This window comes from Clarias gariepinus, chromosome 13 (assembly GCF_024256425.1).
Source record: "Clarias gariepinus isolate MV-2021 ecotype Netherlands chromosome 13, CGAR_prim_01v2, whole genome shotgun sequence".
NCBI lineage: Eukaryota > Metazoa > Chordata > Actinopteri > Siluriformes > Clariidae > Clarias > Clarias gariepinus.
This window is the reverse complement of record NC_071112.1, coordinates 10,651,754-10,670,932: the sequence shown is the minus strand read 5'-3', so window position 1 is coordinate 10,670,932 and position 19,179 is coordinate 10,651,754. Positions and strand designations below refer to the sequence as shown.

The window sequence follows — 19,179 nt, the reverse complement described above, 5'->3', positions numbered from 1 at the left end:
AAGTACATGGACTAACCCCTACACCCCCCCCCCCAAAAAAAAAAGAAATTAAATAAAAAATAAAAAACTCTTCCCAGTTGTGTTGGACTAATGGCACTTAGTTATTAACCTAGTTAACCCAGTGTAAGTATGTATCCAATGTTGTAAACATTAAAGCACTTTTTGTAAGTCACTCTAGATAAGAGAGTCTGCCAAATGCTAAATGTAAATGTAAATGAGTCAAGGCTTTGTGTGGCTCTCAGATGGACAGGAAGGCGATTCCAGAGCTGTGGTAAAACTAAGCAAAAGGCTTGGTCCCCCATGGTACGGAGTCTAGTAAATGGAACTTTGAGAAGCATACTTCCAGATGACCTAAGCGTGCGGTCAGAATATTGTACAGAGATCAGCTCTTGCAGATAAGATGGTGCCTGACCAGAGAGACATTTATGTGTTAACATCAACATTTTAAATTCAACGCGGGATGAGACAGGAAGCCAGTGTAGTGATTGGAGAATGGGAGTGATGTGTTAAAATTTCCTGGTTTTCGTTAAAATTCTAGCGGCACTAGTTTGGATGTATTGTAATTTTTTAATGTCCTTGACAGGGATCCAAACAAGGAGTCTATTACAGTAATCCAGCCTTGATGATATGAAGGCATGAACAAGTTTTTCTGCATCTGGGTGTAAGGGTCCTCCACTAGAGGTCACTGTTTTTAGTTTGTAGTTTTTGTTGGCCGACTCAGTTTCCCAGCAGGCACCTCGGTCAGGTGATGCAGTGCACACCTGAACCGAGGTAGCCATCAACCAATCTATAAATAGCTGTTTAGACTGGGAAACTGGGTCGAGCATTTTTGGGTATTACCACTGTCACATGTGTGGGCTTTTGTTCTGTTTAGTTTTATGTTTAGTTTGTACTTTGATTTTAGTTGTGTTGACTTGGGCTCTCTTACCGGCAATGTCTCTGTGTATGTTTTGTGTGTCTGTGTTAGTGGAGCTGATTCAGTCCTGTCCTCCTGTGTTCTTGTGGTTAGCTAGAGCAGGTAAGTAGTTAGGTGTGTGTGGGGCTAGGAGCGTGCTTAGCTAAGATCTATATTGTGTTACAGTAACTAGCATGCTTCTAGCCTTAACCCCTTTGTGTCTCTAGCTGTCCTGTGTTTCCTCTACCCCTAGTGTTCCAGTGTGCCTAGGTTTAGAGTGCTGTCCCTCCTGGCTTGGGAGTAACGACTAGCTTGTGAGTGCTGCCTCCCTTAGTCTTGGAGGGCTGCCTCGCCTAGCCACTGGGTATCCTTGTCTGTGTTTCTGAGCCCCTATTCCCTAGTGTGTTTTAGCTATTAGGTAAGTATAGCTTAGTGCATGTTGGGGCTGAAGACATGCTTAGCTAGGTGTATGTGTAGCTAACTGCCATGGTTAAGCAGTGCTTAACCATGTTTAGCTAGAAGCCATGCCTAGCTGATTGCCATGTCTTTAGCCCTTGTCCTGTCCCTCTCTTGGTCTCTCGTCTCGTCGTTACGTGTCTCCTGTGTCTCCTGTGTCTCCTGTGTCTCCTGTGTCTCCTGTGTCTCCTGTGTCTCTAGTGTCTCTAGTGTCTCTAGTGTCTCTAGTGTCTCTAGTGTCTCCTGTGTCTCCTGTGTCTCCTGTGTCTCCTGTGTCTCTAGTGTCTCCCGTTCTCCCTAGTGTCTCGTTTCAGCTCCACACCTCGTTTATGTCCTGTTGTGTTTGTCCCCCTGTTATGTGTCTCGCCGCAGGGCGTGTTATGTGTCTCGCCGCAGGGCGTGTTATGTGTCTCGCCGCAGGGCGTGTTATGTGTCTCGCCGCAGGGCGTGTTATGTGTCTCGCCGCAGGGCGTGTTATGTGTCTCGCCGCAGGGCGTGTTATGTGTCTCGCCGCAGGGCGTGTTATGTGTCTCGCCGCAGGGCGTGTTATGTGTCTCGCCGCAGGGCGTGTTATGTGTCTCGCCGCAGGGCGTGTTATGTGTCTCGCCGCAGGGCGTGTTATGTGTCTCGCCGCAGGGCGTGTTATGTGTCTCGCCGCAGGGCGTGTTATGTGTCTCGCCGCAGGGCGTGTTATGTGTCTCGCCGCAGGGCGTGTTATGTGTCTCGCCGCAGGGCGTGTTATGTGTCTCGCCGCAGGGCGTGTTATGTGTCTTGCCCTATCTGTGTCTTACCAGAGAGCCCCTGTCAGCACAAAGTTAAGTATCGTTTAAGTTTGTTTGTTTCTTTGTTTGTATCTTTATTTATATTTTGTTTAATTATTATTAAAAAGACTCTTTTTTTGATTACACCACCCCTCTGCCTCTATGCCTGCTCCTTCCGCCCACGGCGTTCAACACCTGCCAATACACCCAGATCGTGACACTGGGAGTGTTAAAGGGGGCGGAGTTTGGAGATATTTCCTAGATGGTAAACTGATGTTTTACATAGGCGTTTTATATGTTCACTAAAAGTCAGCTGTGGATTAAACCAAACCCCCAGGTTGGTGAATGTGGGAGACAAAGTGATAACCTGACCATCAAAGTGAACTGAGATATGGGAAAAGAAAGGATCTGATGAGGGGTTCCAACAAGAAGTGCCTCAGTTTTATTGCTGTTTAACTGTAGAAAGTTATTGTTCATCCATGCCTTTATCTCCTCAAGGCATGCAGTAAGGTTCGAAAGGGCTTCAGAGGGGCTTGGAGCAGTTTTAACATAAAGCTGCGTGTCGTCAGCATAACAACGAAAAAATAGTTCTACGATAGTTATTCATCATTCATTTGTTTCTGCTTCATTTTATCATCTGTATTGCTGTACATTTGGCCAGTTTAAGATGGTTAAAGGAGTGTTTTAGGCTTAAAACGCTTTGTAGCAGTGCGTTTGAGCTTAGAGCTTCCAGACAGTCAGAAACTCAGCCTCTCGGTATTGTCAGGGCAAAGCATCAGCTAGATAAATCACGTAAGCTTTCTGCTATCCCCAAGCACATAATTTACCTAAAGAACTGAAATTTTTTAAATAAATTTGCCTCAGCATATGAATAATTTTTAGCATATGTCTGGGAGCCTTTTAAAACTTGTTTGTTTGTGTCAGTGGGAAGCCAAGCGAAGCAAGGTTACCTATTTTTATAAGGTTTTTTTTATTTATTTAGTAAAGCCATAGCACTAGGGATTCCAAGGTTGTTACCAAGGAAGGTAGCAAGAAGGAAAGGGAGTCACTTTCAGTTTCGTTTTTAAAGCAGCAGGTGCCAAAAGGAATCATAAATTAAGATTAAGTGAAGTTTAATGTCTATTTATTTCATATTTTACTTAACTGAAATGCCTTTTATCAATGTTTTGATTGTTTAATATGCAAAAAAAATGATTATAGTTTTAAAAATGGATAATATTGGTAATATTTTCTGGGTTGGAACAAATTATCCGCATTAGCATAATTTCCTTTGGGAACATGTGTTTCACAATACAAATTTTCGACTTAACTCTTTTCTGGAGCAGATTAAATTTGCATGCCGAGGTAAATCTTTACAGTCACAGGCATAGAGGGAGTACAGGAATGGGCTGAGGTTGCAGCCTTGGGGTACACCTGTGTTAAGAGTATCAGTGGTTGAGGTGTTAAGAGAGGAAGAATATAGGGCAGGTTAGGATTATATTTTGACCTTGACGGCTTTCCATAACTACGCGCGCGCTTGTGTGTGTGTGTGTGTGTGTGTGTGTGCGCGCGCGCGCCCTTGCCCGGAGAGAAGAGGTGTGACTACAGCAGTGTGCGCGCGGAGAGGTATATCAAGGCTAGACTAGAGGCGCGCGCTACTCTGTGCGCTCCGTTACTCTGTGACTCCGTTAGAGCGCGAGCGAAGGGATGGCAGCGGCGACGGTGCAGTCAATGGCCAACCTGCCGAGCGGCATCGGGATCTGCACCACTGCGCCGGAGATCTTCTACCTCCCCGAACTGGTAAAAGGAATTCCTGTCGGACTTATTATTATTATTAATATTATTATTATTATTATTATTATCGGAAATGTATGGCAATTACCGGAGGATGAAGTTACTGAAGGTAACTTTCTCACACGCTGAAAAGTTTTGACGTTCACCTGTTCTCACTGCGCACTCGGGTAATCATGATTATAAATGACCTTTTATTGGAAATATAGGACGCACTAATGAGTGTGTGTGTGTGTGTGTAACATTAGTGCTCTCAGGGAGAGCAGGTCAGTTGCGCATGGTTACTTCACATCGAGTTAATGAGAACCGTAAAAAAACACACACACACACACACAGAAACAGAACATATTTATGTAAACTCTGCACTTAGAGTTTTTACAACTCAAATATACAAATGTAACACTGTAGAGTTACGAGTTTGTTTATTATTGTTTGTGAATGGAGAGAATTATCTGAACACCACAAACCTGGTTAAACACCGCTCATGTCAATCTTAAGGACTGTACAGTAGTGTTAATGTTAATGAAATACCTTAGATGTTACATTCATTAAACACATTAGATATAATTGTTAATTAAACATGAACATGTTACTTTTAAATTACAGATGTGGATAAATGAGTGACTGGGGTCAGAGAGGTGAGGGTGTGTGGTGAGACAGTGCTGTCGGTGTGAAACACTGAAGGTTAATTAATTTGACATTGCCTGGGTGAGTCCGGCGCTGGGAACACTAACAAATCCAAACGGAAAATAACATGATCCCACTGTTTTTGTGTGTTTTTGTTTTGTGTTGTGAAGCTCGAGCTCAGGGCCACATATCAGTATCACTATCTGATCCGAGAGGTGTGTGTATGTGAATGTAAGAGAGACAGACAGACAGACAGACAGACAGGGGGAAAGAGATAGAGAGAGAGAAAGACAAGGAGCCAGAGGGTGAAAGAGGGGCTGAAAAAGAAACGAGAAGGATAGGGAAAAATAATTAGAAATCAATGCAGGAATGTAATCATGACAACGAGTGTAACTATGTGTTCAGGTTATGCCTCTAATATACTGTTTAAACAGGTTAAAAATTTGTAGGCTACTGCATGCAGAAACGTTTGAATAAAGAGCAATAAGTGCGATGAAACATTTCTGAGACATACAGTAACCATGGAAACACCCAAACAACAGGTGTTATAACCTGTTGGTATGCTGACAGGAGGGTTATTTAGATAATGTAAATATTAGCTCAGTGACACAAATATCATTACCTAAAAAAAAAAATGTGTCAAAGCTATGTCATGTTTGCTAAATAGAGAGCCTCTATGGTTCATACGGGGACGTGATGCTTGAACAAACCTTCGTGTTAAAAAACTGGTGAGTCACAGCGAGGGTAGGGATTAGGATGTTTTTATATTTAAAGCAATTGTCCGTGGAAGACGCTTCAGCCTCTTTCTTCCAAGTCAGCTATAAACTGCTTTTATTTTCAGGGCGAATCGCTACATCGCTACACAGGTGTGTTGTGGCTGGAGCTCACCAGCATAAAGCTGCACCACTTTTTTCTCTCCAAGTGAGGAGAAAGGACATCTGCATAATCCATTTACAGTTGCGTTAAGGCATCAGTCAAACACAAAAGAAGGGATAATAATTGGAAAGTCATAGTGCTGAATAGATTAACAATATAATACAATAAATAGTCATTCAAATGTATTTACAGACTGCAGCAAAGTTACATACATGCTATTAAAGAGTGTGTGAGGGCAGTGATATAGTATTATCTGAAGAGGGAAATACATATGAATATTTAAAGTGATATTAACAATCTGCATTGAGTTTAATCATGTATCACTTTTATATTCCTAAGAGAACTCAACTTCAAAGAAAAAAACTTAAGTAAGAGAGAATAGGGCATGTGAGAGAGGTACAGAGAGAGAGAGAGAGAGAGAGAGGAAATTATAACCATGCAAGCAGCACAATCCCACTTTACAGTATATTCACTGTCTTTAATTCTTTGTCTCGCCTTCTTTTGCATCAATAATAATTCTTCTTTCAATGTACTTTCTCCTTTTATTTTATTATTATTATTATCCTTTGCTTTTTGCTTTCCTTCCTTTTCAGTAGTTTTAATCACTATCATCAATTTATTTTTGCCCGTAGAGTTAAATGTGTGTATTATTATTATTTTGTGTATGGGTGTGTGTGTGTATTTCTGTTGTTATTTTGGGACTTGCTTCTAAGCTTTGGCAATACAAGTGTACCCAGGAGCCCGCATACAATATCTTTGTTGCACGGCTCCTGCATGACTGTTGCATTTCCCATAATATTGCGTTAGTTTTGTTGTATTCTTTTTTATTTAGGTTTGTATGCCCCTGAGTGTTCTTATAAAAAAATAGTGATACATTGCTTTTTTGATTTTTAATTATTATTAATTTTGATCAATTATTGTGTGTAAATAATTTTACTGCGCGCATGGGGGTCATAGTGAGGGCTGGATGGAACTGATTAACCAGGGCCCTAATGACGAAGGGCGCATGGAATTCTCGATGGAAGTACGAGAAATTTGGATCTAGTAAAGAAGGCGCCCCAATTTAGACAGTAGACTGTTTACTGTATGTATAGAGCACAGAGTTCTATGCTACAGTACCTCCTGCTGCCATACTGGTGGGTAAGGTTGGCCCTATTACATTTTTTTGTTTGGGTGAATATTTTAAATGTCAGCTGTATTAACTGGAATAAATACAGTCACATGCATCTGTTGTTTAACTTTCACACTGGAATATGGAGAACCTGAGCCATGCAGGTTAAGGTGTATGGTTAGTGTTAGACAAAATGGCTGGGCATGTGCAACAGGGGCGATGTGTGTGTGTGTGTACGCACACAGAACCAATGCCCTTATTTTCAGAATCCCACTCCAAGCTTTTATGACAACTATGCTTTAACCTTCAGAGCTGAGAAAGTGAGCAGCATGGCAAGGTGTGTGGATCGTCCTCAGGGCGTGGCATCAGAGTGCTAGCAAGTGTGAGGATTTAGTTTCATGTGGGTTAGGGTTTGTTTTCTGTTGATCTAATTACTGACAGCATCATGTGCTATGAAGATAAACGCAGCACGATAGAGTTGATCCTAATTCCTGGCGAAATGAGTTTCAGAGTATTTTACTGACATTTTTTGAGGTTTTAGGGTTTTTGTTTGTGAAAAATACAAAATAGAGTATGTGAGACACATTTATTATTAATACTGTTGTGTGTATGTTCACAATGCTGTTCAGTAATAAGATGATATTACATGGTGTGGTGTGTGTACAGTATCCTTGCATGCATGTGTTTAAATGCATGAGTGTGTGTTTAGTGTAGCCTGATCCTGAAGCGTTTACATTTTAACACTGTTCTAGTGTTACATCACAGAGCTTTAGTTCATTTTATTTATTTTTGTGATTATTACACACATTATTACTCTGGAGATATCTACAATTTATTTATGTCTCTTGTTAAAAACAAAATACTTAGAAAACTTACTTAGATCCTTTATGGGTTATTAGAAAGAACTCTACCAAACAGGGCCCCCTTTTGGGCAGCAGAGAACCCTTGATTAAATGATAAATAAGTAACCTTTATATTAAAAAAAAAAAAGACAAATGAGGAACCTTTATACTGAGTGAGAGTTTATGGGAAAGAAATCCTACCTTGAACTCTTTAAGGGGAATGCTAATAATTAGAGATGGAGGAAAAATCAATTCAATAATATATCGTCATTCTTTTGAGTGGCAATTCATGTATTGCCACACTAACTCCAAAATAATTTAAAAATGATTCTGTAATTTATGTATTGTACTTTACCTTTAAAAAGAATCCCGACAGAGCAGTGTTTCCATTTGTGTGTGTGCACGAACGCGCGCATGTGTGTCTGAAGCTGAAGTAAGACGAGAGAAGGGAGGGGGGTTACTGTGAAGAACCACTTCCTACTACCTCCCTCCTCTCGACTCACACAGTAGCTACAGGGGGCTACTGTGTGGGAATAAACCTTCACAGACACACACACACTAAACACTGCTATCGCAAAACTTCTTTTACAAGGAACCTCTCTAATGACACTCGAGCGCGCACACACACTAACGGAATCTGCTGTATCACTGCTGTAAAGTAAAAATAAAACAAATTTAACTGCAAAGAATAACGCAAGAGCAGTGTTTGTGTGAGTGTGTGTGTGTGTGTGTGTGTGTGTGTGTGTGCGAGAGAAGAGGGTGAGGGAGGGGGCTACTGTGTAGGATGACTTACACACAAACACACACACACATACACATCTGGGGAAAAAATGATCAAATCGGGATGTGTATAAAAGCTTGATACTTACAGAATCGCAATACAAATTAAATCGACACCCAGGTGTCATAATAATATCGTATTGGGTAATTTCCAATCCTACAAATTATAATGAACCTTAATTATTAATTAATTTTAAAATTAATTAAGCCTAAAGAACCCTTTTTTCTATAAATTTAGGTGGGGACTTAATGAAAAGCACCTGACAGGTTCCACCAGAAAATAATGAGTAATAATTTGAAGTTTGTAGTGCACACTTAACTAGTTGTGTGTGTATGTACATGTGTGTGCCTTAGATATTCGGTGGCTTGGTATGGATCCTGGTGGCCTCAACTTATGTGCAGCCGGAGAACCCTCAGGGCTGGGTGATGTTCGTCTCCGTGTTCTGTTTTGTCATGACCTTCTTGTGGCTCATTATTTTCGCCTGTGGAGCACATAAGAACAAAGGAGCCTGGGCCACTGCGGTGAGCATAAGCACTAACACACACACACATACACCACGCATCATCATCATTATCATAATATTCACTTAGCAAGAATATCTCCAGAGAAACTCTTTCCTTGTCAATAATGTTAATAATAAATACAATGGAACCTTGGATTACGAGCATAATTCGTTCCGGAAGTGGGCTCATATTCCAAAACACTCGTAAAGCAAATTTAATTTTTTTTATAAGAAATAATGGAAACTCAAATTATTCATTCCACACCCCCCAAAAAAACCTATAAAAATTATTAACACAAAATAGAAAGTAAAAATAAAACAAATTAACCTGCACGTTACCTTTAAAAAAAGTAAAAATAAATCCCAACAGATAAGTGTTTCCATTTGTGCACGCAGGCGCTCTGTGTGTGTGTAAAGTAAGCTCCTCTCTTCCTCTTCTTGTCTTACACAATTACCCTTCCTCCACTCTTTTCACACTTGTGAAAGGCGAAAGTGGAAGGGGTCTCAGACACAGACACACAGCAGGCAAAGAGCAGACTAAGCCTTGAGCAAAGGGAGGAAATGGATTTTTAACATCTCTAATTAGACTTTCTTTTGTTTTAAACCCGCTGTACACACATGCATACAGAAACAAAGTAAAATATGTTTTACGCACACACACATGGTCACAGTGTTGTAGTTAACAGTAAAGTACACAGGTGCACTGATGTTGATTATACCAGTAAGAGATGCACACTAAGACCTAGCAGGGCAGGCAATTACCCACAATTCGGCAGCGCAAGAGAGAGAAAAAACGTTCGCTCAGTTGTGATCACGTGACTCTTGGCATCAAAACAAGAAGCACATGCGTGATACATGATACTCGGTACTCGAACAAGACTTGTTCATTTTCCAAGTCAAAATTTAAAATGAAAAAAAAATTGCTCGTCTTGCGGAACACCGAGGTTTCACTGTAAATAAATACACTGGTGCGGTATATTTTTTATATATTATATATATTATTTTGACACATACTGCCATTTTGATTCAAACTGGGAAATGTAAATATTAAAAGCACTGTTTTGTATTAAATAGTATTTATTGATGTTAACGTAATCAGAGTTGAGTTATGCAGCTGCACAAATCAGGTTCCTGAGCTTTATGTTAAGGTGTTCTGAGTTTTTGTAATTTTATATGCTGGTTATAAGGTAGACATCTGGTTATGTGTACTGTCTACACGGTTCTGTTGCTTCGGCAGTCCAGTGACTTTTGCATTTCTGATTTTGTAGTGTTGACATAAAGTTTCTGTCAGTTTATGTCAATTAGTTGTCTCATTTGTGGAAACACGAGTGTTTTCAAAGTAAATATAAATCATGGCCAGGGTTTAATGGGCGTATTAAATGTGTCTAAATTTGTTTTCAACTCAATCTTAGTTGCACCATGTTTGTTACAACACAAACCTTATCTTATTTCTGAATCAACTGTCTTGAACTCTAGACTAGATGGCCTGGCTAAACACAATCTCCTCTGAAGTGTTTTTGTGTAAAAACATCATAATAAATCATCAGATGAACAACAACATTTTGTACAGTGTAATTATTTACAGTATATAACTAAAAGAACAAAAACATGTGGGCAATACAAAGTACGCCCATGATTCAGTAGCTTGCAGATACACCTTTAGCAGCAATAACTTGAAATAATCGTTTCCTGTATGACTTTATCAGTCTCTTAGTTAATTTTGTTCTTCGTTTTAGTTTTTGGGCATTCGCTTATGGACGGGTTTCTCAAGGCCCCACCACAGCATTTTGGGTTGAGGTCTGGACTTTGACTAGGCAATTCGAACACCTTCATTCTTTTATTTTACAGCCATTCTAATTTAGAGCTACTGGTGTGCTTCGGATCATTTTCCTGTCGCATGACGCAATTTCCACAGGTAGCTGTCGGACAGGTGGCCTCATATTTGCCTTGATGATATTTTGGTATTGGTTTGAACCTCAGTCGTGCTTGTTCTTTTTGGACAGAAGAGGTTTCTCCTGCCAAACCTTCCAAACAAACTGCACTTGTTCAGTCGTCTTCCAATTGTTCTCTCATATACTTTAACATTTAAAATGCTCAGTGAGGCCTGTAAGGTCTGACATGTAGCTCTTGTTTTTTTTATGTATTTCTTTGACCATTACATGGTCATTTTGGCAACTGTCTTGAATGTGAATAAGTGTTGAACTCCAAATTGTTTGGAAATGGTTTTATTTCCAGATGAATGTGCAGAAACATTTGCTTCTCTAAGTTCATAGCTTATGTCCTTACCTCTTGACATCTGAATGCTTCAGACCAGGAAACTGCCAAAACTTCTGCATTCATAGAAGTATGGAAATTATGAATGGCTGATGATCCGCAGCACCTGGCTGCAACTTACCCTCTTAAAACCTGTGCAATCAGTAATGGGGTACTTAGTATTGTACTCATGTTTTTCCCTCTTTTTGGTTTCATTTTTGTTAAGTAAATAATGGCTAGGTCAAAATATGTTGTCTCTCTGAGCTTGTTTTTGACTAATACAGAGACCCGCTTTGAACAGATTATTTTTATTGTGCTTTTACAAACAACACATTAACTTTTGAACATAACTGGAGTTTCCAGACCCTTTCCCTCAAACATTGCCCTTCTGTTTCTTCCACCTTTTAAACATTCTGTAGCTCTTCTCTGCTAGAAGAACTCAATACCCACCCTTCAACAAACACCAAACACCTCGTTAGTGGTATGTAGTACCAGTAGCTAATGTAAATGTAGTTAGTCATGAGGGATGATGTATCTAGGTTGAGTGTTAAATCTAACCCACATATAAAGGAAGAGGCTGAAATTAAAAAGTCTTTATGTGTGTGTATATGTGTGTGTGTGTGTGTGTGTGTGTGTCTGTGTCAACACTTGATATTTAATATGTAAGTGTGCATTACAGAAATCACTCATTTAACTACATTTACTAAAGTTAGTTTTCTGTGTGCGTGTGTGTAGGACTTTGTGTACCACCTCCTGGCAGCTATGTTCTATCTCAGTGCTTCGGTTCCTCTCGCCACCATCACACTCAACATGAAGAACAACACCATGGTCTTTCCAGTGGACAGGTTCAGATATTATCAAATCGACATCGCAGCAGTGGTAAGGACACGCACATACTCGCACACATCAAACAGTCACACATACACGCTAACACACACACACACACACACACACACACACCAAGACAAAGCTGTAATACATTGGATTTTATTGTTCTATTATAACAATTATTTAGTTCATTATGTAGAATTGTTCTCCATTTGGTTGTCTGTCTTTTAATTCTCTAGTTATCTGAAACCAAAGAAAAAGGCCTAAACCCTGACTGATACATTTAATGAACGTTTCTATGAAATTTCTGTGTAGAAATGAGAATAGCTGCTGTGCACCAACCTTTTCTAGGATCTTGAAGGTAAAGAGGAGGGTTGATAGTTGCCTATATTTAAACAGCTCAAAGGGATCAAGGTCAGGTCTAAAGTTTAAAGTTTTGTCATTAATAAAGGATAATTATTACTACTACTTCTGGTTTTGTGCTTCTATGATATATTGGTCTTGTTCCTAGTTCATTTAGATTTTTTCTTCTTTTTTCATAGCTGTGAAGGCAAACTTTACATTTAATTTGGAATTCTTTAACATTATATGGAATATTATTGGATAAACAATAAAAACGCATATAGATTAAATACCACAGTTGAGAAACTCCTGGACAACGATTCATACACAGGAATCACACAAGAACAACAATGCTGTGATTCTGAAAGTTCTAAGAGTGTAGAAAGCGATAATATCACTTTATATCATTTTCATGACTGAAAACATTAAATAAAGCCTCAGATGTAGACTTTGAAGCAGAATTATATAAGACAGTGTGCACTCCTGTCTATAACCGGACCACAGTAACCAGCTATATGAAAGTGATGAAGTTTAAGAGTAAAATAAATTTATAAGGCTTTTGTCTAAATTATTAGGGCTGTTAATATTAACACGTTAACACATGTGATTAATCTGGAAATCCAACACTCTCCATATTTGCGGCGGTTACCCAGCTGTGCTAATGCCAAGTTTCATTATAAGAGCTTCTAGAAGGGAGTTTAAATGAAGCCAAAGTTATGTGCTCGAGCTACCTTCAAGTAGAACTATTTTTACTAGGGATGCACCGAAATTTCGGCCGCCGAAAATTTTCGGCCGAAATAGCATTATCGGTTTCGGCCGAAACGTAAGAAAGCGCCGAAAATAAAAGCCGAAATTGTCGCCACGCCTCTCCCATCCTCCCGTCTCGTTCGCGCTGTCATTACGCATCAAACACGGAGTATGTCGGCGGTTTGGAAGCACTTCAAAGTTTCAGATGAGGACAGCAAAGTTGCAATAATTTTAATTAATTTGTAGTTTTTTAAATACAAACAAAAAGAAAATATTTTAAACATGTTTTTTAATGAAGCCATTTTCGGTTTCGGTTTCGGTATCGGTTTTCGGCCAAGTGCATCCAAAAATTTCGGTTTCGTTTTCGGCCCAGAATTTTCCTTTCGGTGCATCCCTAATTTTTACAAGCTGATGTGGGAGTAGTGGCTCAAATAGCTAGTCTATAGTTTGTTAATTTTTGGATCTGAGGTTCCTGGTTCAAGCCCCAGCGTCAGTGGGTTTTACACACCCCAAAATACCTAGGCATACCTAGAAATGTGACAGGAACCAAACTTTTTAAATATTTTAACCTAGGTTCACATGTCCACACATCAGTATGTTCTATTACTGATTTAGTGGAAATAATTAGCAAATGAAATTTATTAGCTCTGTGTTTTTCTCTCTCCTGCGCTGCTACTGTGCCGGTTGTGTGTGAGTAAAGCACCCCCTCTCTGTTTCACACACGCACACACACACACACACAAACACAATAAAGGCGAGAGAAAGAGAGAGTGAACCGGCACGGTGTCAAATTACACGCACACACGCACACACATAACACACACACTCAAACACTGACACACACTAACGACGAGAGAGAGAGAGTGTGTGCAAACCGGCGCGGTGTCAAATTACGCACACGCATAACACACACACTCCCAGCAGGGGAGCTAATTACCCGCAGTGCAGGAGAGAGAAAAAATCGTTGGCTCAGTTGTGATCACGTGACGCTCGGTGTCAAATCAAGAAGTGCTTGCATGATACATAATACTTGGTGCTCGTAAACCAAGACAATGCTCGTTTTCCAAGTCAAAATTTATTAAAAATCTTTGCTCGTCTTGCGGAACACTCGAAACCAAGTTACTCGTAATCTGAGGTTTTACTGTACTGCCATACAGGCCTTGCTTTTCAATGGGCTATAGAGTAATTACGTCACTGTAGATGTTCATGTAAGTATCTACTTTTTATGTAATGCTAACCGGCAATGCTAGCGGGAAAAAAGCTAGTGGCACAACTTCAATATGGCTTTGCAAGCAGTTCTCCTGGCTTTGCAAGTCTACTTTGGGATAAAACCATCATTACTAGAAAGCATTTGAGCTGCCCGTTGAGTCCATTCTTTAAAGATGATGGTCACTAACTTTTAGTTGGTTTTGATGATCCTGTAAGCAGTTTTTTGTTCTAGCCAAGCAAAGTGTTGCCATAAACCGTTTTTTTCCTGCCTGAGAGCCGGTGCTTTGGCTATCTAAAAACAAAGAACTGGTTCAAAATTGGGCACCAATTCCAAACTAGTTCTGCAACTGCCTTGGTGGAAAGGGCTACCTCGTGATGAATGTGACACTTTTAAACAGCATTTTAGATTTATCAAAGCATGAATATTACCCAAGAGCAAATGCAACAGCACATGAAACAGTCACCAGATTAAAATTTGTTTCTCAAATCAGCATTAACTGATTAACATCTGTGTTTGTGTGTGTGTGTGTTTTTCAGGTCTTCTCCTACACTGCTACACTGTTCTACTTTGTTCACTGTATTCTGTCTGCCATCAGATGGAAATCGTTCTGAACAAACGCCATGCCGTCTTGGTCTCCTCACTCCCTCACCTCTCTGATCTGATCCTTTCTTTCAGATGAGTTTAGATCATTCTAATCACAGATTATAGTTTAACATAATCATTGTTTTATGTAAATTAATTCTGTATTATATTAACACAAAACGTTTTATTTGGAAATAAAAAAAAAAGAAAAATTTTATAAGAAAGTAAAAGACATGGATTAAAAAAAAATCTTTGTACCTGAGAAGAAATTAATTTTTATATCATTTTGACAGACTTTGGAGTAAGTAACATGATTTAATAAAAGTTATATGCGTCTCTTTCTCTCTGTTTGTGTGTGCTTGTTTGTGTGTTTCACAACAAAGTCCCTGGTGTTGATTTAACACTTACAGAATGGATTCGAGTCCAGCTAGAGCTCTATAAATACTTGTAAGGTCTTCATTCTAGAGGTCGACATATTGTTTTTCTTCGTCCATCTGATTCAATACTAAAATACTAGCTCTCTTATTATGATGTTTACTTAAGAAAGGAACATAAAACTGCAATAAAAAATGGAAAAAATTGTTCCCCCACAAATTAGTCAAAACCCAAATCAATGATATACTGTAGTATCAACTTAAGGATATACAAAATACAACTAACAAGTGCTTGTAAAATTCACTATCAGCTAACAATAACTAGCATTTAGCAAATTTTATCTAGCAATAAGCACTAAGCTAACATAACATTACAAATCCCATAGACATGCTAGCATAATTAGCATGGTAAATTGTTATGTTCAGTGCAAGACAGAAACAAACTGATCAGCTTTAAATTGAGTATGGAGGTCGGTATTACATGTGTATGAGTTTTACTTACAGATATGTTTGGCTAGATTCTGAACTTTTGCTGTCTGTGGTTCCACAGCAACAACACGGCTGCCAGCAGACTCGCCTGCCTTTTAATCTGCTTACTACACTCAATCATAAAAAAATAATCAACCTGACAAACTCTGTTTAATTCAACGCTGGCTCCTAACCTGAGTCAATCTCCATAGAGCCCCTTTTTAAAATCTCCACCTTATGGACATAAAGAAATAAACATGTTTTTGGCTTTTTACAAAAACTTTTTTGGTCTCAATAACTAGATCCGACTGTACAGGAGAGTGAACTTGTGAATTTTCTGATGTCAACCCGCTAGCTGTCTGCAATGCTTCCCTTTAACTAACCAGCTAACTGGAATCAGTGAACTTGACTTGTCCCAGCTGCGTAGACCCTTAAAGAGCATTCTTATTCTTATTTTAAAGATAATATGCCTTGCATTGGAATTAATTATACTCACAGACCATCCAAAAATTTTGTACTTCCATTTGGTCTTTGAGTAAAGTATATGTGTTCCGAAGAACAGTCAAACTATATTAGGCGTCACCCATTTGACCATTTATGGATTAACCAGGGTTTAGGCAGAGTAAGCTCCATTCAAGATAGTGACGAAAGAGCTCTGGAGGACATCTGAGTGTAATAAACACAGGATAACCAATTTTAACCAAAATTACATTCTGTATTCTAAACAAAATTTTTCAGTTTATAGAGGTAAATGGCGTCTTACTGGGTTACGGATTAGAAAGTCAGTGTTCAAGCCCCAGAAACACCAAGATGCCAATGCTGAGCAAGATGCTTAACACTCTATACTCCAGGTGGTGCGTCATAACGGACCCTGTGCTCTGACCCAACATCCCGACATACTGCAATATGCACGGAAAATAATTTCAGTTTTTTAGAGAATAAATACCAAATTAAGCTTTCTTTTTCTTCTGTATCCTTTTCTAAACAGAGACCACCTAATACGATACTATCACAATACTTAGGTGGCAATGCAATTTGTATGGCGATTCAAATTTTAAAGTGGAGATACATGAATCCCCATACAAAAGAATCCTAATACTCAACTGAATCAGTTTTCCCCTCCATCTCTATTTTTAAATGTGTAGATTAGTTCAGTCTTTTCTCTTTCCCTGTTGAAATCTCTTTCCTTCTCTTAACCTTATGAGCTTCATGATGTAAAATGTTATTTTTATCTGTATAAGTTACAGGTGAACCACAGAGACTCAATATCATGCTGTTAAACTCAGAAACATCATCACAGTAAGATCAGTACATCAGCTTTCACTACTGTGCAGTGGACTCCATGTTGTAGACACTACTACACTTCATTATCATGATCTATGACTATTTTCTAATTGAATTACTTGTGTGTTATTACTCATCTGTACGGCAATTATTTAACGTCAAAATCTAATTTTCAAAGGGTAATGGAATGAAACAAACCACACTCTGGTCTAAGCCCTGACAACACAGTAAGCAACACTGTAAATATGATCTTATGTAAATAAAACTTGAGAAACTCTAAGGAGTTGGCTTTTTTTTGTGCATGTCTGATTGTCGCCCCTATTGATTAAGGAGATCAAGATTAAGACAACAGTGCAAGTTTCAAATATTTATGACTTCTAAGATCCGAGGCCTTTTTTTTTCAACGTTCCATATTCCAGTTAATAAAACAGACAGGAACCAGACTGCGGTCTGGTCTCCAAACAGAGACGAGAGGAGAACACCAAGTTCTAACTGCAAAAACATCATTATCATTAGAGAAATGAAGACTTAGGAGGCAAGGAGATACGTTAAAAAAAATTGAAGTTTATATAACCTTATGAAGACAATTGCTCTGTCATCTAATGTCTTGGTATGTGATGTGGTGGCCATGTTCCTGTAAAAGTATATTGTAATCTTGTGCCATAAATGCTAGATTTAAATAATATAAAATTCAAAGTGTTGGCTTCCTCCTGTGTGCATAGACTGTTTTTGGGACAGTGTGTATAAAGTCTAGATGGTTTCAACTGATATTGGGTGTGAAAGTGTAATTTTATCAGCTCGAGTTCTCTTTAGTCAGAACATTCTGAGGTCCTCTTTAGAATAAACCTGACAGTTCCTTTCCTCTCTACAGAAAGCCTCCTGAGTTGCTGGCAGCAGAAACACAGGCTTGTGACTCGAGCTAGTCTTTTACACTCAGCGTGACTTGCAGAAGTCTGTGGTGTCAGTTTACGGCTTGGGACAGTGACACGCCTCAACACCTCTGCCTGGGACTTTGGGCGTGTCCTGCTCACTGCTTCCTCCTAATGGCTTCTAGGTTCAGGACTTAAACTTGACTCACACTGGACTCGGCTCCTTCTCCAGAGCCAATGAGATCAGTCTCACTGAAAAACTTTTATCAGCTGCTCATCTTCCACACATCCATGAAAAAATATATATATATATCATTTACCACAATGTTTGGATTGTTTCCATTTATTAAATTATTATATTGATAATTACAAACAATTCAATTGTATTTATTGTTTGTTAGATATTTTATTATAATTACATTTATCAATAATATCATTAATTAATCTACATAATATCTATTCAATTAAATGTGTTACTAATACGATTTTTTATTTAAAACGTATATACTTACATCATCATTGTTTAATTAAAAGTTTAATTTTCTGTTTAAAATTAGTGAATTATATAATAAATTATATAGTAATAAAAATAATTACTAAACACCCTGTAATATTAATCAGGTAAGCATCACAATTCATCTTAATGATAGTTTAGTACAATTATAATTTATAGAGTATTTGAGAATTATATAAACATCTAAAAATGTTAAGCGTGTGTGTATGTGTGTGTTTATGATGCTGTGACCTTCATCTTTAACTGTGCTCTTTTGTTCTTATACACAAATGAATATTTGATGAAGTATCTCTGAGACAGCGGACAATAACACAACTGACTTATTACTTATTCAACACACACACACACACACACACGTTTGCTGTAATTTCTCAGTGGTAATGTTAATGTGTGGTGTAATATCCAGCCTCACATGAGCACCACATTAATTATAAATCATAATTAGAATAATTACATCCAAGAATAAGGAGCTCTGGAGCTCTAAACAGGTGTGTGAAAGGGAGTTTTAAACACTTTTATCATGATTCGCCATAAAACTCAAAAACCCACAGATCTCTCATTAACACTGATGATGATTTGAAACACAGTTGGTGTGTCATGTACAGTATGATAAAATCTTGATGTGAGTTGAAGAGCTCATTGAGGCTACGCCCGCCTGAAGCATCTCATGTCTGATTTGTTAGAGCTGTCTGACACAAACCTGATGATTTCCAGATCAGACCTGAGTCACTTTCGTATGAGGTCACAGACTGGATGCATATCTGATACATGGTCATGTGAGTTGATTGTGAACCAGCAGATAGGAATTCATGTGACTTTTTACCTCTGTGCATACACAAGGCATGATGTCACAAATCAGCAACTGAAGTGTGGTGATTTCATTGCAATGCTCACAACAGATGCTAAAACAGCTACAGCAAGGAGTTCTTCCTTTTAACAGCTCGTTGTGCTCCAGCACAAAACCCCAAGCAGATTTCTGCTAAAATCCATTGTTTGAAATAAATGAGTGCACGCACAAATATGATATGTTTTAACCCAGACGGAGCAAGAAAAGGCGTACGGATGTGTGCATACGTGTCATTTCAGA

The 19,179-nt window shown here is 38.8% G+C and overlaps 1 protein-coding gene across 1 annotated transcript; it reads left to right on the top strand.

Moving 5' to 3' along the window:
- Positions 1–3,738: 3,738 nt before the first annotated feature.
- On the top strand, positions 3,739–15,083 carry LOC128536103 (myelin and lymphocyte protein-like). The gene is made up of 4 exons (XM_053510263.1): positions 3,739–3,891; positions 8,473–8,640; positions 11,610–11,753; positions 14,538–15,083. The coding sequence occupies exons 1-4, from the start codon at positions 3,799–3,801 to the stop codon at positions 14,610–14,612; spliced, it is 480 nt and encodes a 159-aa protein (XP_053366238.1). The 5' UTR covers positions 3,739–3,798; the 3' UTR covers positions 14,613–15,083.
- The last annotated feature ends 4,096 nt before the right edge of the window (positions 15,084–19,179 follow it).